We start from the raw sequence: 26,642 nt of genomic DNA, 5'->3' as shown, positions 1-26,642 counted from the left end.
GTGAAATTGATTGTCAATCAGTGTTCCTTCCTAAGTGGACAGTTTGATTTCACAGAAGTTTGATTTACTTGGAGTTATATTCTGTTGTTTAAGTGTTCCCTTTATTTTTTAAGCAGTGTAAAATACTATGGACCTCTGCATACATAAGTTTGGTATATAGTAAGTGCATTATATATTTATTATTACAACCATCCCAAAATAGCTAGAAGCCAATCCTAGAATATTCTGTTGCTTAAACAACATTTCTTTGTGTTCTCATACGAAGTAATTGTTTCATTAAGTTTTATAGCTGGTGGTTTAAAGAAAGTCATGAAAGATTTGCTGGCGGCCAAATAACACTTACACTTCAAGTATAATTATCAATTTCCACAAGCAACTCTCATCCCTTTTGTGGAAGGTAGAAGGTAGAAGCACATATTGTTGATCGTAGATAATTAACAACTGTCACATGTTCCTTTGATTACCAGTTTATTGTCATGACACAACATTGCTCGGGGGATAATAATAAGGCTGGGCACCACCTGGCTCCTAACTTTTTTATTTTCCTGGCTATTCCATTCACAGTGAAACAACCAAAATTGTTTTGCAAAATAAATTAAAATAGATAGGTAGAAAGATGGATCAGCGACTAATTTGCTGATCGTTGTGCTCCAACAATGAGACCCTATGTGATCCCAAGAATTGGGCTTTGAATTGGAATGGAGCAGTGGCTGTGCACTCTATTCATCATCTATGGGACAGCCAGAGATAGCTGCTCCATTGTAACATGGCATTTCAGAGACCTTTTCTCAAGATTGGTGGAGGTCCCAGATCGCCAAGTGTATATATCTTTATGGAGGACCAAGAACTTCCATGCATTGCACAAACTACACTTTGACATTAACGGGTTCATTTGGCCTTAGGGCACAAGTCTGTAGTCACTATGTCCATGAAATAGAGAAAAAAAGAGAAAAAAAGAAGTGCACTTACCCGCATGTGATGGTCACAATTTTTATTCGGACATATATAACAATGTGCAGGGAGGGATGTGAGAAAAGCGGACAACGGCCGTTTCGTGCCTCAGCACTTCAACGGGTCCTCACCCGGGTCCTCTATTTCATGGACTGCAGTGTGTTACTTTGGAAGTTGATATGTAAAAAGGTATGCCTGATCGGTCTTCTCTGAAAACAAGGGTTGTTTGTATAACAGAGTCTAACTACATAGCAGCTGTGCGGGGTTTTTTCTTTTTTCTTTTGATGTTCCTGTAACTGTAGTCACTATGTGACTGCAGACTTGTGGATCACATAGTGTACACTGCGCCCTTTGAGGATTCTCTGGTGCCAGTAGCGGCGACCACGTGATAGCAAGTGTGTGATTTGCATACATGCGGTCAGGTGCCGACTAGATGAGCACGGCCCTGCTCAATGAAAGCGTACTAAGGGAGGTTGTACACGTCTAGTTGGAGCAACCAATTCACGCACAAAAACAGCATGGCAAGTAAACCACAATGGGACAATAATATAAGTGAAAAAAATCACAGTCCTGCTTATAAAGCGGACTAGTCGCAAACCAAACATATAAAGAACGAGAGGGGGCAAAAGAGCCAGAACAAAACGACCAAAAAGTCCATATGTGCATATATACAAAAATATATTTTATTGAAGGCAGTACAACAGACAGATAAAAGATCAGAATCTAAAAATGGCGCAAGGGAAACACATCCATAGCAAAAAAGTAAAAAAATAGCAGCAAGTTTGAATGGACCCATAGAACCCCCACATCAAAGGGGAAAGTGCTGTAAATTCCAGGACAATGTCCAATAGAAATAATATCAGCACCAAAGTATACCAAGGGAGGTCTGATAATCAGACCTTCCGTTAAAAAATCCTCCTATCAGGTATATAATAGACTACGGCAAAATAGACGTCAGTAATGAGTACAAAATGCACATATATGGCGACTCAAAATCAAATTAATCAAAATAGGAGAACTTAGAGTCAAAACTGGCCACAAAATATAGCAAAAAATAGTGTTTATTAAATTAGTTTTAAACAAAAATACAAATAAATAGTGAACACTAGTATTAGGTGCATAGCAACTGTATCCTAGGGTACATCCGTGTCACCCAAGTATACAGGACAGGGCCCAAATAAGTATAGAAAAACAGTACATATAATGAAAAAAACATTAAGAACAAAGTGCTATCTATACATGGGCTATACTACCTCAGACATATGGTGATCTTAGAAAAAATCTGCTCGCAGTGCCCGCATAATCATCACATATGTCAAATATAATCATAAGAGGGAATTCAGGTGGATAAATTACCCATGTGTGCCAAAAGGGTCCTGTCCGGCTCCTGAGTGACGTTCCCCCGTCACTCCCCCGAGGAACGTCACTCAGGAGCCGGACAGGACCCTTTTGGCACACATGGGTAATTTATCCACCTGAATTCCCTCTTATGATTATATTTGACATATGTGATGATTATGCGGGCACTGCGAGCAGATTTTTTCTAAGATCACCATATGTCTGAGGTAGTATAGCCCATGTATAGATAGCACTTTGTTCTTAATGTTTTTTTCATTATATGTACTGTTTTTCTATACTTATTTGGGCCCTGTCCTGTATACTTGGGTGACACGGATGTACCCTAGGATACAGTTGCTATGCACCTAATACTAGTGTTCACTATTTATTTGTATTTTTGTTTAAAACTTATTTAATAAACACTATTTTTTGCTATATTTTGTGGCCAGTTTTGACTCTAAGTTCTCCTATTATGATTAATATAATAGACTAAGCAGCACCATAGTAATACCTAAAGGGTATAGGGGAAAATTCCCGATCTATCCCAGGGAAATAAAGACATCCTATGAGTATTACATACCGTAGTACACTGATGTGAGGGTTCACAGAGGCCGTCCACACACCCCGACGATCGTTACGGACAATCACCTTCCTCAGGGGGCATGTGAAGTCCGCATATTGCATATTGAGGTGACATCACTGCCCGCTCCCAGCACCAGTGCACGCAAAGTGAGGATTCTCAAGTCACCAGACACATACAGTAACTTCAATCTTGTAGCCTAAGACCAGACAACACCTTTAATTGTGACTATGAAAAGTTATATAGCAGCAATCTATGATAAACCTTGTAGGAGGTGTGGGTTAAATCCGCGCTGCCTTAATAATGAGGTTCCAAAGGATGATGAAATTAGATGGTGGTTCATTCAACGCGTTTCAAGGTCAGTGTGACCCCTTCTTCAGGAAATTCCACATACAACCTAGTAGCAATCTAGAGGTTCTGAACACATGCAGCTAGGTTCCCTGGATCACAGCACAGGTATGACATACAGTAGATCTGTTTTTAGTGGACATTTCAAGCCAAAAAGTACTGTGAAAAGTGGAATGCCCCTTTTAGTTTGTATGTACCAGTACTTCTGTGGAAAAAGCCTAAACAGGCAGGAAAGTATTTATAGAAGTTCTGCCTTAAGTAACTATGACATCGACTCATCTATGGCCACTAGAAATGTGATGCTATAGTGTGTCTGGAGAAAATAATTGATATGGGTCAAACAGGAAATACAGATTTGTATGATGTTGCCATTTTAACCTTTTTTAATCCACAAGACATGCCATAAATGTCTGGGTCTCAACACTAGGACCCTCGCCTACTAGGAGAACATGAAGACACCCATTCACTGCTCTAAAGTTATTCCGGTCAGTTTATTAGAGAGATGTCTGCACTCCTGTTCACCCACTAATATAACCCTTATCCTACAGAACTGCGCAAAAAAAAATTAAAGGGTAGGTCATTAATATCAGATTAGTGGGGGTCTGAATATTGGCACAACCACCAATCAGCTGTTATTAGTTCCGGCAGCATTCAATACATAGCAGCCACTACTGAGACCTGCACATCAGCTCCTGCCAATACCGCAATGTATAATACTATTGAAAGTTTCATTGCGTATAGAGGCCGTTCGGTGCATACATATTGATGACCTACCTGTAGCATCCGGCAGTTTCACCCCCACAGATCAACTGTTATTTGCCCCTACTGTAGCCGGATATAAGCACTTTGCACTTTATTTCCCATTTAGACCAATCTCATGTTGATGACTCATGTTAATGATAAGTCATATGTATTATAGTCCCTGAGAACCCTTTTAATATTAAAATAAACTCTAGGTGGACTTGTAATTGGAGGATTATAGAGCCATTCTGACACAAACTTGTGAAGTAACTACACCAGCCTCAGCAGATGTAAAGGGGTTGTCCGCTCCAAATCAGTAAGTCTGCAGTCGCTCTGGTTGACTGCAGACTGATGAATCCCACTAGGCGCTGGTGGGATTCGCCGCTTTCTGACCTGTAAGGACTAAACATATCTTACCATGACATGTTTTAGGCTTCTCCTTTCTGAGTCTGCTACCTTAATGGTGGTTTTGCTCATTAGTTTTTAAAAAAATAAAGCACTTTTCTTGACATTTATTCAGTTTTTTTTTCTTACCACAAAACACTGCAGCCAATCACCCTTAAGGCTCGTACAGAGGGCCGTATAACTCGGATGAGTGCTATGTGTCATTTTGATGGACAGCACTCATCCCAATGTTATTCTATGGGGTTGCGCACATATCTGAGTTTTCACGGACTGGCATTATAGAAAAGGTGGAGATACTACTTTTTTCTATCTCCAAGAAAATCGAGCCTGATCAGAGTGTGATTAACACATTCTGACCGATTATCTCAGATGTGGAGAAAATGATTGTCTGCACCTGCATTGAAAGGGGTTTCTACGGTATAAAAAATGACCCATCCAAGGGACAGGTGACCCGTATTAGATTGGTGGGGTAGCTGATGGATGTAAATGGTGTGAGGGGGTGGAACACTACCGCTACAGTTACATCCAGACACTAACGGAGCTCCTAGCGGCTGATCACTGAAGGTGCTGGTTATCCCACTGATCCTTTATAGAAGTCATCCATAGCAATGTAGTGGAAACTCCCTTTAAAAACACCAGATGAAGTCATTACTTTTAAAATGAAGACCATTAATAAAAAGCCAAAAAACACATCAAACTTTACGCAGAAAGAAATGCTATTTTATATAATAGTCCATAGCTGAAAAATGCTAAAGATATGGATTTTCTAGAACCTTAGTATTACCGACCTAACCCTAGGATGGATCAGCAGCATGGTGGCTCAGTGGTTAGCACTTTGCAGCGCTGGGGTCCTGGGTTCAAATCCCACCAAGAACAACATCTGCAAGGAGTTTGTATGTTCTCACCCTGTTTGCGTTGGTTTCTTCCAGGTTCTCTGGTTTCCTTCCACACTCCAAAGACATACTGATAGGGTATTTAGATTGCGAGCCTCAATGATAATGTCTGTAAAGTACTGCGGAATATGATAACGCTATACAAGCAAAGCATAAATAAATAAAAATAAATCAATGTCAGATTTGGTGGAAATATGACTTTTCGCACTCATACACTGTTCAGAATACTGCAAACTCTTGTCAATTTTCTTGTTTGTGAGAGAGCTACTGCTCAGACATAATGTACAGAGTCGTGCAGCATGTGGACCCTGGCTCTATCAAGCTGCTGATCAGGAGGTCAAAAAGTCATTAATATTAAAGAAGCTCTCCTCCCATCAAAATGTCTATCCTCTTAATATATTGCAATCACCATATTATATAGTACTGAGTACTTACAATTGCTCATTTTGCCCTTCTACCCAACTAATTTCCATTAGGTCAGTTACTTCACGTGATTAAAAACAGACTCAATCCATCTAAGCTCTATGTAGAAACAGAAAGTCTATTTTCTATGCACGAGTCATCATTAGAACTACAATCCTACTGCAAAGTAGTGGAGCAGCTGGGTCAGGAGTTGAAGAGGGGGTGGAGCTGGGCTTCCAGAGACTTTGTGGTGATGTTACAATTGTATTTCTAATGATGACTCATGCAGGGAAAAGATTTCCTGTTTCCACATAGACCTTACAACGATTCATCTAGTCTGTTCTTAATCATGTGATGTCATAAACCTAATGGAAAACACAATAATTAACTGGGTAGAAAGGTAAAATGAGCAATTGTAAGTACCAAGTGCTATACATATTGCAATATATTAAGAGGATAAAAGCTTTGATGGTAGTGCTTCTTTAACCCCTTAACGACAGCCGATACACCTTATAATGGTGGCAGTTAAGGGTACTTATGCCTCAGCACCGCTTTTTAAGGTTATGTCGCTCCCCAGCATTGAAAAATATCCTGGGTCTCAACTAATGGGGGTAGCTGAGACCCCAGAGAACATGATTCACATCAGTTTTTACCTACTTTAGTGTTGTGATCACCGTTATTCACGGAATAATGGTGAGTACAAAAAAAGTTTGATTTCCTACTTATTTCTCTCGAATCTGATATAGCACATCAGAGGAGAGAGAAATGGGGTCCCCCAAGCCCTCCCGGTACTTCCGGCACCTCCTGCATCCCCATCTCCTTGCAGGGAGTAAATGGTGGGCTCATGCACAGTGCGCCCGCCAAGATCTGCTGGCCGGCACTCAGCAACAATAGAAGATTTCTCCTATTGGTTCATTTTGATTACTGTGATAGACACTATCACAGTGATCAAAATAAAAAAAATTGTAAAACAGTTGGGGCTAGGGTCAGGGTTGGCATTAGAGCTAGAGTTAGGGTTGGGCCGGGTTTGGGCTAGGGCTAGGGTTGGGCAAGGGTTGGGGTTGGGGCTAGGGTTAGGGTTGGGGCTAGGGTTATGGTTGGGCTAGGGTTGGGATAGGGTTAGGATTGGGCTACAGTTAGGGTTAGGCTAGAGTTAGGGTTGGGACTAGGGTTAGGGTTGAGGTTAGGGTTGGGCTGGGGTTAGGGTTGGGGCATAGGGTTGCGCTAGAGTTTGTGTTGGGGCTAGGGTTAGGGATGGGGCTATGGTTAGGGTGGTGTTGAGGTCTGAGTTGTGGTGTTGGGGTTAGGATTCTGGTGTTGGTGGTAGGTTTATGGTTAGGGTTATGGCTAGGGTTGAGATTAGTGTTAGGGGTGTGTTGGGGTTAGGGTTGGGAATAGGGCTGTGTTAGGGTTGGAGAAAGAATTTCGGGGTTTCCACTCTTTAGGTGCATCAGGGGGTCTCCAAAAGCAACATGGTGCCCGCCATTGATTCCAGCCAATATTGCGTTCAAAAAGTCAAACGGTGCTCCCTCCCTTCTGAGCCCTGCCATGCGCCCAAACAGTGGCTTTCCCCCACATACGAGGTATTGGCATACTCAGGAGAAATTGCATAACAAATTTTGTGGTCAATTTTCTCCTGATACTCTTGTGAAAATAAAAAAATTGGTTCCAAAGTAAATTTTTAGTGAAAAAAGTAAAATGTTCATTTTTTCCTTCCACATTGCTTTAGTTCTCGTAAAGCACCTGAAGGGTTAATAAACTTCTTGAATGTGGTTTTGCGGACCTTGAGGGGTGCAGTTTTTAGAATGGTGTCACTTTGGGGTATTTTCTGTTATATTGACCCCCGAAACTCACATCAAATATGAGGTTGTCCCTGAAAAAAAAAAGTTTTGTAAATTTTGTTGGAAAAATGAGAAATCGCTGGTCAACTTTTAACCCTTATAACGTCCTAAAAAAAATGATGGTCCCAAAATTGTGCTGTCGTAAAGTTGACATGTGGGAAATGTTATTTATTAACTATTTTGTGTACTGATTTAAGGGCACAAAAATTAAAAGTTAGAAAATTGCAAAATTTTCAAAATGTTTGCCAAATTTCCATTTTTTCATAAATAAACACAAGTCATGTCGAATAAATTTTTTTCCACTATCATGAAGTACAATATGTCACGAAAAAACAATCTCAGAATCAGTGGGATCCGTTGAAGCGTCAAGAGCTATAACCTCATTAAGTGACAGTGGTCAGAATTGTAAAAATTGGCCTGGTCATTAAGTACCAAATTGGCTCTCACTAAGGCCGGCGTCACACACAGCGTAAAACAATACGGTCCGTATATTACGGCCGTAATACGCTGAAAAGTCCCGAAAAAAGTGGTCCGTAGCTCCTCCGTAGGCAGGGTGTGTCAGCGTTTTTTGCGCATGGCATCCTCCGTATGTAATCCGTATGGCATCCGTACTGCGTGGTTTTCTCGCAGGCTAACAAAACCAACATACCGCTATAGAAGTGATCCATGTGTCCCAAAAAGAAAAGAAAATATATATATACTGTCTATATATATATATATATATATATATATATATATATATATATATATGTCAGTAGACACATATATTAGAGAGAAAAGCCGGTAATTCAGTGCGGTGTACAGTAAAATCACACTGACAGCTTACAGTAGAATAGGTAGAATAAATGTGTACACATAGAATAGGTATATATATATATATGTCAGTGAGACACATATATGTATATATATTAATATTTATTCCAGCGCTAGACAGCTTGAAAGCCGGTAATTCAATTACCGGCTTTTTCCTTCTCCTTCCTAAAACCCGACATGATTTGAGACATGGTTTAGATGCAGTAAACCATGTCTTCTCTCCATTTGTTTTGCAGATTACCTAGAAAGCTCCCTGGCTTTCTAGGTAATTTCCCACGATCTATGAACAGCCAGCAGAGGGCGCCTCACCGCAAATGAAGCTAAATATAGATCATTGATCTATTTTTAGCCTCATTCCCTGGGGTTTTGCAGCGAGGAGCAGCCTGCATTAGCACAGCTCCTTGCTGCAAAATGTTTTAACCCCTTCAGAAGGATTTACATCGTTGGACGTTACAGATCTGCGGAGGGTAAGTATATTGTTGGTTTATTATGTTTTTTTACTCACAGAACGAGGGTCTTCAGTGACTGGATTGGGCGTTGAATAAAATACTGCAACAACCATTGTTTTTATTTCATTAAAATAATTTTACAAAATGTGTTTGTGTTTTATTTAACCCTTTACTAGTATTGGATTAATAATGGATAGGTGTCATAATTGACGCCTCTCCATTATTAATTAGGCTTAATGTCACCTTACAATAGCAAGGTGGCATTAACCCTTCATTACCCCATATCCCACCGCTACACGGGAATGGGAAGAGAGTGGCCAAGTGCCAGAATAGGCGCATCTTCCAGATGTGCCTTTTCTGGGGTGGCTGGGGGCAGATATTTTTAGCCAGGGGGGGGCCAATAACCGTGGACCCTCTCCAGGCTATTAATATCTGCCCTCAGTCACTGGCTTTACTACTCTGGCGGAGAAAATTGCGCGGGAGCCCACGCCAATTTTTTCCGCCATTTAACCCTTTATTTTAAGAGCTAGAACGGCCAAATTTTGCAGATACACACTACTGACATTAGTAGTGTGGAATCTGCAAAAAAATGGAGAGAAGACATGGTTTACTGTATGTAAACCATGTCTCAAATCATGTCGGGTTTTAGGAAGGAGAAGGAAAAAGCCGGTAATTGAATTACCGGCTTTCAAGCTGTCTAGCGCTGGAATAAATATTAATATATATACATATATGTGTCTCACTGACATATATATATATATATATACCTATTCTATGTGTACACATTTATTCTACCTATTCTACTGTAAGCTGTCAGTGTGATTTTACTGTACACCGCACTGAATTACCGGCTTTTCTCTCTAACAGCGCTGCGTATTTCTCGCAAGTCACACTGCTGGTCCGTGTGTAATCCGTATTTTTCACGCTTCCATAGACTTTCATTGGCGTATTTCTTGCGCAGTACGGTGACAAACGCAGCATGCTGCGATTTTGTACGGCCGTAGAAAGCCGTATAATACTGATCAGTAAAATACGGCAAATAGGAGCAGGGGCATAGAGAATAATTGTGCCGTATTTTTTGCGAGTTTTACGGACGTAGATTCTGCGCTCTTACGTCCGTAAAACTCGCATGTGTGACGGCGGCCTAAGGCTACTTTCACACTAGCGTTAACTGCAATCCGTCACAATACGTCATTTTGCAGAAAAAACGCATCCTGCAAAAGTGCTTGCAGGATGCGTTTTTTCCCCATAGACTTGTATTGACGACGCATTGCGACGGATTGCCACACGTCGCATCCGTCGTGCGACGGATGCGTCGTGCTTCTGCGGACCGTCGGGAGCAAAAAATGCTACATGTAACGTTTTTTGCTCCTAACGGACCGCTTTTTCTGACCGCGCATGCGCGGCCGGAACTCCGCCCCCACCTCCCCGCACCTTACAATGGGGCAGTGGATGCGCCGGAGAAATGCATCTGCTGCCTCCGTTGTGCAATGCGTTAAACGCTAGTGTCGGAATCTCTCCCCGATGCATTGCGACGGGGAGATTCCGACGCTAGTGTGAAAGTAGCCTAAGGGATTAATAAAAAGTTCTTTAAAGGCAATACGACAGCAGATTTTTGCTGCACAGCAAGATGTAGATGCAGAGAGCCTAATTACAGCAATGTGTCACTTATTGGATTGCTTGGCGTAGTGTTGCTAGAATCCCAGTTTTCTCTGCTGCACATGTGGCAGTGGTGAGAATGTGGAGCTGTGTAACCTCATCCACACTGACTGGCAGTTTCCTGTGTACACTGTGCACTGGCAGCATGCTGCCAATCAGTTGTGGGGGGTGGGGTTACACAGATTAGCTGGACTGGTTTGCACACAACCTAGTCTGGCAATGATAATCTCCTGCTGATAAAACATTGATTGTAAAGAAACTATAGCACACAGCTTAATAAGTGATACATTACTGGAATCAGGTTTTCTGCCTCTACATCAGGCAGCTCTCAGATTAAACAGCAAAAACTTGCTGACAAATTCCCTATAAAATTTTTTACAGTATGTTGGACACGCTATAAACCAATATCTTATATATAATTGCCTAGAATACTACTTCCTGCAATTTGTGCCAACTTCCGTGGCTTTGTCCGGAGCTAATGTCCGGAGCTAATGTCCGGAGATAAGTGACGTCAACAGTGTCCAGTGTCTGATTGGTTGCCGCCTGCTGCGAGCGACCAATCAGAAACGTGCCGTACTGTGACACACTCCGCCCGCCATTTTGGTGTGATTTTTGAATTTTTACCTCACAGCAAGTTTCTACTGCGTGGAGGCGGGCCCAGTGATGTTGCTCTTCAAGCTCCTGCCGAATTTCAAGTATATATGGATTCTAGACTCCCGATTCTTTAGAATCGGGCTGCCATCTAGTATATATATATATATATGTATATATATATATATATATATTGTTTTGGTATATATATATATCAGTATATATATCTCAGTATATGTATGAGCAAATACCACATCACATGAAAAAGATAACCCTTAAGAGACAATATGGACCAAATCTAGCCCGGACATTCCGTATTCTAAGCTACACGTCATCACGGCTTCTGGAATACAGTGGAGGTGTCACAGCTGTGGAAATATAGTTATGCTCTGGTACATATGATTTTAACCTTACATGATGAACAAGCTTAGGAATAGCAGGGAGTCACCTTACTGATGGGATAGAAGTGCAAATATAACATATATAATATACAACTAAAACCAAGTATTACATATCCACAGAACTAGTCAGCACAAAGAATCCCCGCAGGATAATCCCAGCACGGGCATATTATAATGCTGATCACTCTTTCATATTACATACAGAGTAATTACAGGGCAGCTAATAATGTTTTCATGGTTTTTCAGGCTTTCGCTGAGCCTTGTTGAATGTACTAGTCAAATATACGTTGAGTAGGAGAATGGCTGTATCCTGGCTTTTCAAGAACTGGACTCTGTATGACTTCATATAGTCACCAGGTTTATATCCGAAATGAATTGAAGGTCGCCTCAATACTACACGTAGTGACATTTCTGTTATTGTAGGCATGTCTACGTCATTTCATTCACTATGCATCACAGTAAAGCAGATTAGCTTCAAGGTCACTCATCCACCCATGTTCTGCTCCTCCTATCCAAGGCAGGCAGCATGAAATCCACACATAGGTGCATACAAATTAACCATTGGCTTAACTGATAGTCTCCTTGATATCTCCTGATACAAATGCCTCTTTCTCTATGGTATTCGGACCAATAATGTATTCTTTGTGCTTGTATATCATTTTATAAGCGGTATAAAACAATGCAAAGCATCAATCAATGTCTCAAGCAAAGTCTCAATGTATTCCAACACATTCATCGGTTGTGTTATAAGCACCACCCTTAACAAAACATAAACTACTGTTCAAAAGTTTAGGGTCACCCAGACAATTTTGTGTTTTCCATGAAAACTCATACTTTTATTAATCAAATGAGTTGCCAAATTAATTGAAAATCTAGTCCAGACATTGACAAGGTTCAAAAAACAGATTTTCATTTGAAATAATAATTTTCTCCTTCAAACTTTGCTTTTGTCAAAGAATGCTCCCTTGGCAGCAATTACAGCATTTCATACATTTGGCATTCTAGCAGTTAATTTGCTGAGGTAATCTGGAGAAATTTCACCCCATGCTTCCAGAAGCCCCTCCCACAAGTTGGTTTGGCTTGATGGGCACTTTTTGCGTATCATACGGTCAAGCTGCTCCCACAACAGCTCAATGGGGTTGAGATTTGGTGACTGCGCTGGCCACTCCATTACAGATGGAATACCAGCTGCTGGCTTCTTCCCTAAATAGTTTTTGCATAATTTGGAGGTGTGCTTTGGGTAATTGTCGTGTTGCAGGATGAAATTGGCTCCAATCAAGCGCTGTCCACAGGGCATGGCATTGCAAAATGGAGTGATAGCCTTCCTTATTCAAAATCCCTTTTACCTTGTACAAATTTCCCACTTTACCAGCATCAAAGCAACCCCAGACCATCACATTACCTCCACCATGCTTGACAGATGGCGTCAGGCACTCTTCCAGCATCTCTTCAGTTGTTCTGAGTCTCACAAATGTTCTTCTTTGTGATCCAAACACCTCAAACTTGGATTCATCTGTCCATAACACTTTTTTCCAATTTTTCTTTTGCCCATATCTTTTCCTTTTATTAGCCGGTCTCAGATATGGCTTTTTCTTTGCCACTCTGCCCTGAAGGCCAGCATCCTGGAGTCACGTCTTCACTATAGACGTTGACAATGGCGTTTTGCGTGTACTATTTAATGAAGCTGCCAGTTGAGGACCTGTGAGGCGTTGATTCCTCAAACTACAGACTCTAATGTACTTGTCTTGTTGCTCAGTTGTGTAGCTGGGCCTCCCACATCTTTCTACTCTGGTTAGAGCCTGTTTGTGCTCTCTTCTGAAGGGAGTAGTACACACAATTGTAGGAAATCCTCAGTTTCCTGGCAACTTCTAGCATGGAATAGCCTTCATTTCTAAGAACAAGAATAGACTGTCGAGTTTCACATGAAAGTTCTTTCTTTCTGGCTATTTTGAGAGTTTAATGGAACCAACAAATGTAATGCTCCAGATTCTCAACTAGCTCAAAGGCAGGTCAGGTTTATAGGGTCTCTAATCTGCCAAACTGTTTTCAGCTGTGCTAACATACTTGCACAAGGGTTTTCAAGGGTATTCTAATCATCCATTAGCCTTCTTACACAGTTAGCAAACACAAAGTACCATAAGAACACTGGAGGGATGGTTGTTGGAAATGGGCCTCTATACACCTATGAAGATATTGAATTACAAACCAGACGTTTGCAGCTAGAATAGTCATTTACCACATTAACAATGTATAGAGTGTATTTCTGAATCATTTAATGTTAGCTTCATTGGAAAAAAACTGCTTTTCTTTAAAAAATAAGAACATTTCTAAGTGACCCTAAAGTGACCTTTTCAAAGGTAGCGCATTACTTTTAGAAGTCACAAATCCATCACCCGAAACAAGTAGGAAGTCTCCTCCTTGACTCCTGTTACTCATCTCATTTACTCATGCCAGTGAATTACTTCCTTCACTTTAAAGCAGCACTCTAGTGTTTTTTTTTTTGTATTTTACCACTAATCTAAGTTCCCTGCACCTAGTCTCATACTTACTCCTCATCTGTTCCCAGCACCGCTCCCGTTGGTCTCCATCAGTTTGTGACCTGCCAAATTGCTCCAGTGTTTGCTGTCCGATCCTGAAGTCACAATTCTTATAGAATTACATTGGGGTTTTTTTGCTGTTACCTCTGACTTCCGATCAGTCAGAAGTAGCGGTCACAAAATGGTGGCGTGTGACTGGAGCAGCAAGGATAACAGCTGAAGACGGGGGATGCTAAGTGTATTAGAAGGCTCAAGGAGCTTACATTAGTGGCACCACTTCAGAGTCGAAATATTTAAAAAAACTGATGGAGTGGTACTTTAACCCCTTCAGGACACATGATGTATTTTTAAGTCATATGTCATGTATCTGACCTTGATGCGAGCTCTGGCATTGAACCCACATCTTTCTCCGCACACGACAGCTAATTTATTCAGCTGTCATGTACCTTTAACAGCCACAAGTGGATTAGAGCTCTATCCTCAGCTGTCAACCAGTTAAATCCCAATGTCAATCTGTGACTGCGGGATTTAACATGCGCCAACTGGAAGCGCCTCACAAATCCCGCCCTTGTTACATGACGTGTTGTCAAGACAGCCAAGGTTCTGTAGAAAACCCGCAGTGCCTGTCATTATGATGCTCCCGTGAATGCCGGCTCGTGGCTGGCGTTTATAGGAGATCATGATTTTAAAGCACAGACAGATTGCAGCTTCAAGTCTCCCAAGGGAACTATTAAAGATAGTAAAAAGTAAAGAAAAAGGTTTTTAAGAATGTGAAAAAAAATTTAAAAAACCCACAAAAGTTTAAATCACTCCCCTTTTGCCCCATTAAAAATTAAACAATAATAAAAAAAAACACAAATTTGGTTTCACTCCGTTCAGAAATATCCTATCTATCAAAATATAAAAACAATTAGTCCAATCAGTAAACGGTGTAATGAGAAAAAGAATTGAAATGCCAGAACCATGTTATTTTGGTCGCCGCAACACTGCATAATGCGATCAAAACATCGTTTCTACTCCGAAATGGTATCAATAAAAACATCAGCTCGGGCCTCAAAAAATAAGTCATCACCCAGTCCCAAATCCCAAAAAATGAAAACGCTACAAATCTCGGAAAATGGCCACAAGCATAAAACTTTTTTCATACAAATTTCAGAATTTTTTTTCACCACTAAAGTAAAAAATAAACTACTATAAACATGTTTGGTATATGCATTCTTGTACTCACTTGGGGAATCATATTTTCAGTTCAGTTTCACAATATAGTGAACTTGATAAATGAAAAAAACTAAAAAAATTGTGGAATTGCACTTTTTTTTGCATTTTCACCGCACTTGGAATTTTTTTTGGTTTTCCAGTACGCTATGTGGTAAAGATCAATGGGGTCATTCAAAAGTACAACTCCTCCCACAAAAACAAGTCCTCATATGGCCATATTGATGGAAAAATAAAAATGTTATGGCCCTTGGAAGAAGAGGAGGAAAAAAATGAAAAAAAAAATGAAAAATGGCCATGGCGTGAAGGACTTAAATTGTATTTGTCCAACCAAACCACAGCAGAAGATTACAAACTGTCAGCAACACATGTTGGAAGAATTGCAGTCTGTTGTTAGATAGAAACTGACATTTTAGCTGTTTAAATTGCAGAGAAAGTTTACTTTTACAGATCGCCCACTTTTTGAAATGCATTAATAGGGTTGTTTGATAACTAAAATAAGAAAAAACAGCTCAGAAGGGCATAAAATAAAAAAGAAGTAATACTCACCTGACTGCTCCCATTATAACACTTCATCGGGATGAACACATGACAATTGTAGCCCGTCACCGAATGTTGTGGTGACATGTCCATCCAATTAAAGTTGGAGGTACAGACTGGGGATTGGGGAGCTGGGACACAAATGAGATGGGAACAACGAGATATCAGCTTAAAGCATTTAAAGAGGACCCATCACTAAGTCATAAGTGTCCAGGTTTCACTCTCATTTTTTCCCCGACGAACATTGCAGTTTACAGGGTTTTTTTTAAATCTACCATACTACTGTATAACAGAGATGTAGACCTTCTTTCTTATTGGTCCTTTTTGTGGTTTTAAGGCATTGCTGACAGGGTAAAAATGCAGGGCAGCCTTGAAAAATGCCCCCGAAGAATCATATGAGCAACACTTCTTTGATAAACACTATATTAATTACCATATATACTCGTATACAAGCCGAGTTTCTCAGTACATTTTTTTATGCTGAAAAAGCCCCCCTTGGCTTATACTCTAGTGAGGGTCTCACAGTATTTTTCGGACAATAGGATGTACTTTTTTCCTCCAAAAATCTGGAGGAAAATGAAGGGTGCGTCTTATAGTCCGGATGTACCTGCTGTGGATGGTGAAGTGGAGGAGCAGCAGCAGTGGAGCAGCTGGTCACACAAGGCAGGAGCCTTCAGCTGCAGCTATCACATGTGCCCACTGCTAAAGAGCAATGCATATTCACTGCTCTCCATGCACATTGGAGTGAATATTCATTTCTCTTTAATAGCGGACATGCTGTTAGCAGCAGCAGCCATCTTCCTGCAGCTGCTGGGCTCTGACATGTGCCCACTACTTAAGGGAATGAATATTCACTGCTCTCCACCACCATGGGTGTGGAGAGCAGTGAATAGTCACTCAATTTAGTAGCAGGCATACATGATTGCCCAGCTGCTGCAGCAAGCCAGCGGCTGAGGTTACTGTGCCTGCTATTAAAGATCAATGAATATTCACTGCTCCACATGCTCATAGTCACAAAGTGAAGAGCACTAAATATTCTGGCAGCTGTCCTCTGCTTGTAAGCAGCACATGACATCACTGTCATGTGCTGCTTACAAGCATAAATCAGCTACTCGCATCACAGCAGGATGCTGCGAGGGAGTGCAGAGAAGGTAAGTAGAATGGTTTATGTCTTTTAAATGTTTGTCTGATGGGGGCCATGCATACCAGGATAGGGATGAGAAGCCATGCAGACCAGGATGGGGATGAGGGGCCATTCATACCAGGATAGGGATGTGGGGGCCATGCAACCAGGATAGGGATGAGGGGGCCATGCATACCAGGCTTATACTCGAGTCAATACGTTTTTCAAGTTTCTGTGGTAAAATTACGTGCCTCAGCTTATATTCGGGTGGGCTTATACTCGAGTACATACAGTAAATAAAAAAGCCCACATTTCTTGAACTGTATGGCGGATTTAAAAAAATACATAGACAAAAAACAGCACATTCAGGGTAACAGAGCGTTAAAGAAATAAGAGCAACTGCTGACAGGTCCTCTTTAACCCCTTACCGGCATCGGACGTACTATACCGTCCGATGCCGGCTCCCCTGCTTTGATGCAGGGCTTCGCGGTGAGCCCGCATCAAAGCCGGGACATGTCAGCTGTTTTGAACAGCTGACATGTGCCCGTAATAGGCGCGGGCAGAATCGCGATCTGCCCGCACCTATTAACTAGTTAAATGCCGCTGTCAAACGCAGACAGCGGCATTTAACTACCGCTTCCGGCCGGGCGGCCGGAAATGACGTCATCGCCGACCCCCGTCACATGATCGGGGGTCGGCGATGCTTGTATATTGTAACCATAGAGGTCCTTGAGACCTCTATGGTTACTGATGACCGGTGGCTGTGAGCGCCACCCTGTGGTCGGCGCTCACAGCACACCTGCAATTCTGCTACATAGCAGCGATCAGCAGATCGCTGCTATGTAGCAGAGCCGATCGCGTTGTGCCTGCTTCTAGCCTCCCATGGAGGCTATTGAAGCATGGCAAAAGTTAAAAAAAAAGTTTAAAAAAATGTGAAAAAAATAAAAAAACATAAAAGTTTAAATCACCCCCCTTTCGCCCCAATCAAAATAAATCAATTAAAAAAATATCAAATCTACGCATATTTGGTATCGCCGCACTCAGAATCGCCCGATCTATCAATTAAAAAAAAGTATTAAACAGCGTAGCGGGAAAAAAATTAGAAACGCCAGAATTACTTTTTTTGGTCGCCGCGACATTGCATTAAAATGCAATAATGGGCGATCAAAAGAACGTATCTGCACCAAAATGCTATCATTAAAAACGTCATCTCGGCACGCAAAAAATAAGCCCTCAACCAACCCCAGATCACGAAAAATGGAGACGCTACGGGTATCGGAAAATGGCGCAATTTTTTTTTTTTTAGCAAAGTTTGGAATTTTTTTTCACCACTTAGATAAAAAATAACCCAGTCATGTTAGGTGTCTATGAACTCGTACTGACCTGGAGAATCATAATGGCAGGTCAGTTTTAGCATTTAGTGAACCTAGCAAAAAAGCCAAACAAAAAACCAATGTGGGATTGCACTTTTTTTGCAATTTCACCGCACTTGGAATTTTTTTCCCGTTTTCTAGTACACGACATGCTAAAACCAATGACGTCGTTCAAAAGTACAACTCGTCCCGCAAAAAATAAGCCCTCACATGGCCAAATTGACGGAAAAATAAAAAAGTTATGGCTCTGGGAAGGAGGGGAGCGAAAAACGAACACGGAAAAACGAAAAATCCCCTGGTCATGAAGGGGTTAAAGAAGAACAGCAACTAAGTTTTTTCTTCATTAAATGTGTGTATATGCATGTAATTTAATGTGTGTGTATTAATATATTCATCTACCACTGCTTTCTCCGGTGTCCAGCACCGTCCTTCTCCTCTTCTGAATGATGTAAAGAAGCACTCTCGTCAAGTTTTTATCCTCTTAATATATTGCAATAATCATTACATAGCACTGTGTGCTTACAATTGCTCATTTTGCCTTTCTAACCAGTTAATTCTTCTCTTTTCTCTGCTCTAAGTAGAAATAGGAAGTCTCTTGTCCCTACATGTATCATTCCCCTCTTCAACCCCTGACTCAGCTGCTCCCTCTTCCCCCTTCCAGGGACTTTTGCAGCGACTCGTGACTCATACAGGAAAAATTACCCTCCTGTTCCTACATAGAGTTTAGAAGATTCCGCTAGTCAGTTTTTAATCATGTGATGTCATTGACCTAATGGAAAAGAGAAGAGTTAGCTGGGTAGAAAGGCAAAATGAGCAATTGTAAATGCACAGTGCTATATAATATGATGGTTTCAATATATTAAGAGGATAAAAAATTATGATGGCAAAAAAAAAAAGTGGTCTCCAGTGATGAATGGCTCAATGTGGGCTTTGCAGGTGCAATAGGAGCAGTGATAAACCAAAGGTATGGAGCCAATGCTGAGTAATCTGGGGCACAAGCACTGTTGGCATAAAAAGGGCAAAGAAGCTTCTTCTCTATGTGCCTATATGGGTGCTGCCTGCTGTAAGCAACTCTTTCAGCACGGTTGGTAATGGAAAAAAGATCAGAACTCCATTACCAAAGCCTTTGGCTGCCCCAAGTCTCTTATAAAACAGCTGTTTAGCATGGGTGTGTCAACCAGGCTAGCAGACATAGCAGGATAATGCTGAGGGGTTCTGCCTATATTTGCTCTTAGTCTAAGCCCATGTGGCAGGTGAGTTTTTTCCTGGTCTTATTGCCCTTGGTGTTGGTGCTATGAGACAGCCATTGTTGCTGTGGTGTTATGAATGTGAGATGTTGTGATCTGTATCCATGGGGACTTTGCTCTGCAGAATGGATGCTGTCAGGCACCTATGTTTCTGCTGCAGCTGGTGTTGTATTGTCGGTGGTGGTCACCACATGGCACCATATCTTTAAGGTTAGGGACCCACTAAGAGGTATGCCATTACAGGGCAGTGGGCTTCATACAGTATGATCAGAATGTTATCTAAGAACCTCATGTTCAGTTTTGTGCAGTTTTGCTTATCCGCTATAGATCATAAGTTTTGGATAAGCTCTCCATGGCTTAATTTCTCTGATTACCGTATTTATCAGGCAAACCAGCTGCTCTAGGGCCCAAAAACTATAGGGGCCCATTTTCACATAAGGCGCTATTGAATACAATGGGCATTTGCAGAGGATATGGAAATTGAATTTGGTTTCATTGTACAGTAAGTTTTAATCTAAAGCACCATGGTTACCAACTGCTGTGTGCATTACTTCTTCATCGCTCGTCTGTTACATGGCATTATTCCTGTAACATCTGCTGGCTTCTGACATCACGATTGCAATTCTACCTGTAAGTGACATCATTTTATGCTTTATTTCCTATATTATGATGTCATAGTGAACAAAGTGAACTTTTTTGTGTACTTTATTCTTCACTGTGACATCAATGTGTTCATTATCCTATTACTGTGACATCATTGTGTTCAGCATCACAATACTGTGACATCACTGTCTTCATCATCACTGTATGGTGACATCACTGGGATTAGTATCCCTGCAGTGTGACATCACCATGCACATTATCAACGTAAGGTGTCTTTCTACTTCTCATTATCAATATGTCACCGCGCTAAACTGCATATAGTCAGCAAGCATATTTCACATATTTGACACAGAAAATCAAGTCAGGCAAACAAGAGTTAAACATTTTTGACCCTGAATGCTTCAATGAGATTACTGACGGGATGTCCAGAACAATCCCTGCCCCATGATCACTACTCCTCAAGTCTTCAGAACATGTACAAAGATAATGGTGACTGATGTCAGATAAATAATTTTCTACTACACCTGATATGCTTTAGGTCAAGTGGCCTTTTAAATGTCACATTAAAGTTACAGTTACACTGCTTCTCCAAGCTCAAGTCACCTACAAGGTTCTTATCAGTCACATCCAATGTCCCTCTTACTAGATCTTATTTACACCCTGCAAGCATAACTGTCCTCCTACAGGTTGTAAGCAAGTTAGAAGATAAACCATTCAGGTTATGTTGTTCAAGGGGAAATAAATTAAGCCAGAGAGCTTGGGTGCTGACCAGTAATAGTGCTACCCATTAAATCAACAGGTTATCATTTGATTGGGACTGGCATATATTGTCCTGGCAGCACTTACCCTGGCGGCTCTGGAAGAATAAGGATCTTCGAATAAAGCCCACATGCGGGGCCGTAGCCTTCTCCAGCGTCCTGTCTTCCCATCAGGACCCACAACATCTTCTATCCCAAGTCTCTTCCCTAAGTCCTCCTCATCCTCATCTAAAGGTGGTGGTTCTCCAGTGATTAGATCTGGGGTCTCAAATATATCTAGAGCTTCCTCCGCATCTCGGTGTTGGCGGTAGGTCATCCAGCAACAGGGCTCCACGTCCGTTTCATCAATGCCCCAAAATGCCAATTCCTCCTCAAACAAGGGTCCGCATACATCCGCTGGGCAGTGCAGTTTGCCAGTGCGATAATAGTTGAGGACATAAGCAAAGACCCCTGGGTGGCGATCAAAGAAGAATTCATTCCCGCGACAGGTGCCCTGAAAGGTGCCTGGGACTGGCTGTTGGTCCAGTCCGGAGTCGCTTTGAGAATCGCATGCTAGTAATGCTAACCGGGTCCCGGGCACGGTTTTTAGAGTACTCCGATATGTTTCGTGCCTGGTGCCCCCCACGTTGAGGATTATCCTCTCGTTCTCATCGATCTTGCCCATATCTCTGGATGCCACATGACGCGCCTGGGTGGCAGGAGAAAGGAGCCTGTGTCCTGCAGTGGTAGAATAAAAAGTAAGGACACACAAAGGATTTAATAACGGCAATGCCTCTTAATCGCTTTACATTTTGTAATGTACACTTAACATTTACCAGACACAACTACTTTCAGTAGAGTACCCTTCAACTTGTTGACCTCCAGTTAGTAAGAAGTTCTCCAGCTCCTTCATATCTCTCACTAAGCACTCCTCCTCCCAGCTCAAGTCGCCTACAAGGTTCTTATCAGTCACATCCAACGTCCCTCTTACTAGATCCTATTTACACCCTACAAGCATAACTGTCCTCCTACAGGTTGTAAGCAGCCATGTAGCGAGACCCAGCCGCCCAGTACACGTACATGTAACATGCATCAGCCTGGACAAAGACAAAGCTTCTCCATACCTCACACACAGTGCCAATAAAGTGCCAGTAGTATGTGCCAGCTCCTCTTCATCTTTTCTGTAAGGATCAAAGGCAAGGATCGATCTTGAAGTGCAAACTACTTGTCTGTTTTTATGAATGGCTTTCCTGGCTTCAACTCCAAAGGGCTGTTATTCTCATATGTCCACCTCAGTCCATTTTATGGAGCATTTTCCTCCTGTGTCAGCTGCTGTAAGGATGTCAGAAGCACAACAGGCGGTAGCCATTAAATCTAGGAGCACAAACAAAGAATCCACGACCTCCTGGAGGATTTACAGAAACAAGTGTGTGATCCTACTGATAGTCAGGCTGGAGAAGATCGTGTGGTGGCTCCTGGAGGTGGGATGCTGATGATGCCTCCTTGCCAAGCCCCCTCCTGATAGAAGACAGCTGGAGGAAAGGAGCTGTTCTTTCAGCACCAGCGCACAAACTCCTAGCACAGCCTGCACACACCCTCCATGGTAACATCCCTCGCCCCCTCATCACAGACTCATCTGCTCTATTTTAGAACTGAGCAGAGGGTCTGCTCTCCTCATTATGAAGGTAGAGGGGGCTTCCCAGCACAAGGCTGCACTAACCTGATGAGGTGCAATCAATGGGCACCACCACACTCAGCTGCTGCTGCACTTCCTTGCAGATCCTCCTGTTCCTTCATCCATCTGAAGGTAAATGTGGACACGTTTTTATTTAATAAAAAGAGTCTACCTAAAAATACAGCTTTTATGAGTGTTGCTCATGCAAGCGGGAATGAAAGCACAGGTTACAAAACTTATACAATAAATTGTTGCTTTAAAAATAATAAAAAAACAATGCACTATGAATTCCCATGTGAGTGCAAAGTCCTGGTTCTACTATGTGTGCTCGAAGGCATATGGAATATGCTGAGGAGATACCTCTATATTTAAGGCACTACAGGTAGGATCAATTCCAGGCTGAATCTGTCACGAAAAACAGCGTACTCTGAAATAAATCGTCGGTGATCATTTCTGTTCACTATTGGTTGCAACACAAGGAAGCAGCACAAAGAAGATGACTTTAGGCTTACAGTGGCTTGCAAAAGTATTCACATACACCCCTTGATAGTTTTCAGGTTTCGCTACCTCACAAGCTGAACTTTCAATGTTTTTTGGATGGTTTGCATCAATTCATGTATCATGCCTACAGCTGTGAACATTTGTTTTTATTATTACTGGGAAATAAACAACAAATAGGACACAATAACTCAAAACGTCAGTGTGCATAACTATTTACCCCCTAAAATTAGTACTTTGTAGAAACTCTTTTTATGGCTGTGACAGCTGCAAGTTGCTTTGGATAACTCTTTGAGCTTTCACATCTTGCCACTGGGATATTTGCCCATTCATCAAGGCAAAACTGCTGTAGTTCCTTCAAGGTAGATGGTTTTCTCTGGTGAAAAGCAATCTTCAAGTCTGACCATATATTCTCAATTGGATTAAGATCTGGGCTCTGACTAGGCCTCTCCAAAACATTTATACTTTTACCCTTAAACCATTCGAGTGTTGCTTTAGCAGTATGCTTTGGGTCATTGTCTTTAGTATAGAAAAATAGGAGACAAAAAAAGCGCAAATAGGGTCTTATCCCCAGGATTGTTTCTAATCAATAGTGAGAGAACTGCTCACCTGGTGGTACACAGTACAAGCGTGTAGTTTGTCAGCTGCTGCAGATCCACAGGTCAGCACTGCGACCACTCAGAACCGTTATAATAAATGAAATGTGGATTACATCCGCGCTGCTGCGACAAATAATAGATCCAGATATACTTGTAAGATGTTCGGGTGGTTTATTCAACGCGTTTCGAAGCTCATACCTTTGTGTGGAAACTTCCTGAAGAAGAAGCCATGAGCTTCGAAACGCGTTGAATAAACCACCCGAACATCTTACAAGTATATCTGGATCTATTATTTGTCGCAGCAGCGCGGATGTAATCCACATTTCATTTATTGGGTCATTGTCTTGGAAGATGAACCTCCATCCCAGTCTCCCTGCCAGACTGAAGCTGATTTTGCCAAGAATATCCCTGTATTTTGCACCATCCATCTTCCCCTCTACTCCTACCATTTTCCCTGTCCCTGCTGCCAAAAAACATCTGCACAGCATGATGCTGCCACCCTCACGTTTCACTGTTGGTATGTTGTTCTTGGGGTGCCGAGCTATGTAGGTTGGGTGCCAGACATAGTGTTTACCTTGTTGGATAAAAAGGTTCAATTTTGGTCACATGACCACAGCACCTTCCTTCATACATTTGGGGAGTCTCACACCTCTTTTGGCAATTTCAAAATGAGCCTTACTATTTTTGTGTGTAAGTAACCTGCCCACTCTTCCATAAAAGCCACCTCTATGGAGTGTACAACTTATTGTGGTCATATGAACAGATACTCCTGTCACTGCTTGGAAGCTCAGCAACTTCTTCAGGGCTACCTTTGGCCTCTGTTCTGCTGATAATGCCCTCCTTGTTGGGGCTGAAAGATTTGGTGGGCGGCTCTCTTTTGGCAGGTTTGTTGTGGTACCTTGTTCTTTCCATTTGATGATAATGGATTTGATGCTGCTCCGTGGTATCATCAGAAATTGGGAATTTTTTTTATAACCCAGCCCTGACTTGTACTTCTCAACAGCTTTGTCCTTGACTTGTTTGGAGATCTCCATGGTCTTCATGGTGTTGTTTAGTTAGTGGTGCCTCTTAATGGTATTCAAGCCTCTGTGGCCTTTCAGAAAAGATGTGTATCTACTGACAGACCATGTGACATTTTGATTGCACACAGGTGGTCTTCCTTACACTAAGCATGTGACTTATGAAGGCAATTGCTTGCACCAGAAATTTTTAGGGGCTTCTGTTATGATAGGCAATTCAGTAACACAATGTACATAGCGATCAGAGCACATACAGTGATCTGACAATAACCCAAAATAATAGAACGAGCTCTGAGACGTGGAAACTCTGTAGACCGCAATTCCTGATCCTCTCCAAACACAACTAGAGGCAGCTGTGGATTGCGCCTAACGCTCCCTATGCAACTCGGCACAGCCTGAGAAACTAACTAGCCTGAAGATAGAAAAATAAGCCTACCTTGCCTCAGAAAAATACCCCAAAGGAAAGGCAGCCCCCCACATATAATGACTGTGAGTAAGATGAAAAGACAAACGTAGGGATGAAATAGATTCAGCAAAGTGAGGCCCGATATTCTAGACAGAACGAGGATAGGAAAGATAACTTTGCGGTCTACACAAAACCCTAAAGAAAACCACGCAAAGGGGGCAAAAAGACCCTCCGTACCGAACTAATGGCACGGAGGTACACCCTTTGCGTCCCAGAGCTTCCAGCAAAACAAATAGACAAGCTGGACAGAAAAAATAGCAACAAATAGCAAAGAAGCACTTAGCTATGCAGAGCAGCAGGCTACAGGAATGATCCAGAGAAACACAAGTCCAACACTGGAACATTGACAGGAAGCATGGATCAAAGCATCAGGTGGAGTTAAGTAGAGAAGCAGCTAACGACCTCACCAGATCACCTGAGGGAGGAAACTCAGAAGCTGCAGTACCACTTTCCTCCACAAACGGAAGCTCCCAGAGAGAATCAGCCGAAGTACCACTTGTGACCACAGGAGTGAACTCTGCCACAGAATTCACAACAGTACCCCCCCCCCTTGAGGAGGGGTCACCGAACCCTCACCAGAGCCCCCAGGCCGACCAGGATGAGCCACATGAAAGGCACAAACAAGATCGGGAGCATGGACATCAGAGGCAAAAACCCAGGAATTATCCTCCTGAGCATAACCCTTCCATTTAACCAGATACTGGAGTTTCCGTCTTGAAACACGAGAATCCAAAATCTTCTCCACAATATACTCCAATTCCCCCTCCACCAAAACCGGGGCAGGAGGCTCAACAGATGGGACCATAGGTGCCACGTATCTCCGCAACAATGACCTATGGAATACGTTATGTATGGAAAAAGAATCCGGAAGGGTCAGACGAAAAGACACAGGATTGAGAACCTCAGAAATCCTATACGGACCAATAAAACGAGGTTTAAACTTAGGAGAGGAAACCTTCATAGGAATATGACGAGAAGATAACCAAACCAGATCCCCAACACGAAGTCGGGGACCCACACGGCGTCTGCGATTAGCGAAAAGTTGAGCCTTCTCCTGGGACAAGGTCAAATTGTCCACTACCTGAGTCCAAATCTGCTGCAACCTGTCCACCACAGTATCCACACCAGGACAGTCCGAAGACTCAACCTGAAGAGAAACGAGGATGGAACCCAGAATTGCAGAAAAACGGCGAAACCAAGGTAGCCGAGCTGGCCCGATTATTAAGGGCGAACTCAGCCAAAGGCAAAAAGGACACCCAGTCATCCTGATCAGCAGAAACAAAGCATCTCAGATATGTTTCCAAGGTCTGATTGGTTCGTTCGGTCTGGCCATTAGTCTGAGGATGGAAAGCCGAGGAAAAACACAAGTCAATGCCCATCCTACCACAAAAGGCTCGCCAAAACCTCGAAACAAACTGGGAACCTCTGTCAGAAACAATATTCTCTGGAATGCCATGCAAACGAATCACATGCTGGAAGAACAAAGGCACCAAATCAGAGGAGGAAGGCAATTTAGACAAGGGCACCAGATGGACCATCTTAGAAAAGCGATCACAGACCACCCAAATGACTGACATCTTTTGAGAAACGGGAAGGTC

General features: G+C 42.1%; 1 protein-coding gene across 5 annotated transcripts in view; it reads right to left on the bottom strand.

The window, feature by feature from the left end:
- The window catches only part of KCNC2 (potassium voltage-gated channel subfamily C member 2), a 345,842-nt gene extending 323,434 nt beyond the window's left edge, over positions 1–22,408 (bottom strand). For 4 of the 5 annotated variants that reach the window (XM_069764584.1, XM_069764583.1, XM_069764585.1 and 1 more), the window contains exons 1-2: positions 21,912–22,395; positions 20,897–21,525 (exon numbers count right to left, since the gene is read on the bottom strand). In XM_069764584.1, coding sequence (XP_069620685.1) covers positions 20,897–21,472 — 576 coding nt within the window. In that variant the 5' untranslated portion in view covers positions 21,473–21,525; positions 21,912–22,395. Of the gene's footprint in view, positions 1–20,896; positions 21,526–21,911 lie in introns of all 5 variants that reach the window. The other variant, XM_069764582.1, reaches the window with a different exon arrangement.
- Positions 22,409–26,642: the final 4,234 nt, after the last annotated feature.

The sequence above is a fragment of the Ranitomeya imitator genome, chromosome 4 (assembly GCF_032444005.1).
Source record: "Ranitomeya imitator isolate aRanImi1 chromosome 4, aRanImi1.pri, whole genome shotgun sequence".
NCBI lineage: Eukaryota > Metazoa > Chordata > Amphibia > Anura > Dendrobatidae > Ranitomeya > Ranitomeya imitator.
The sequence above is the reverse complement of the archived record's forward strand: the minus strand, read 5'-3'. Positions and strand labels throughout refer to the sequence as shown.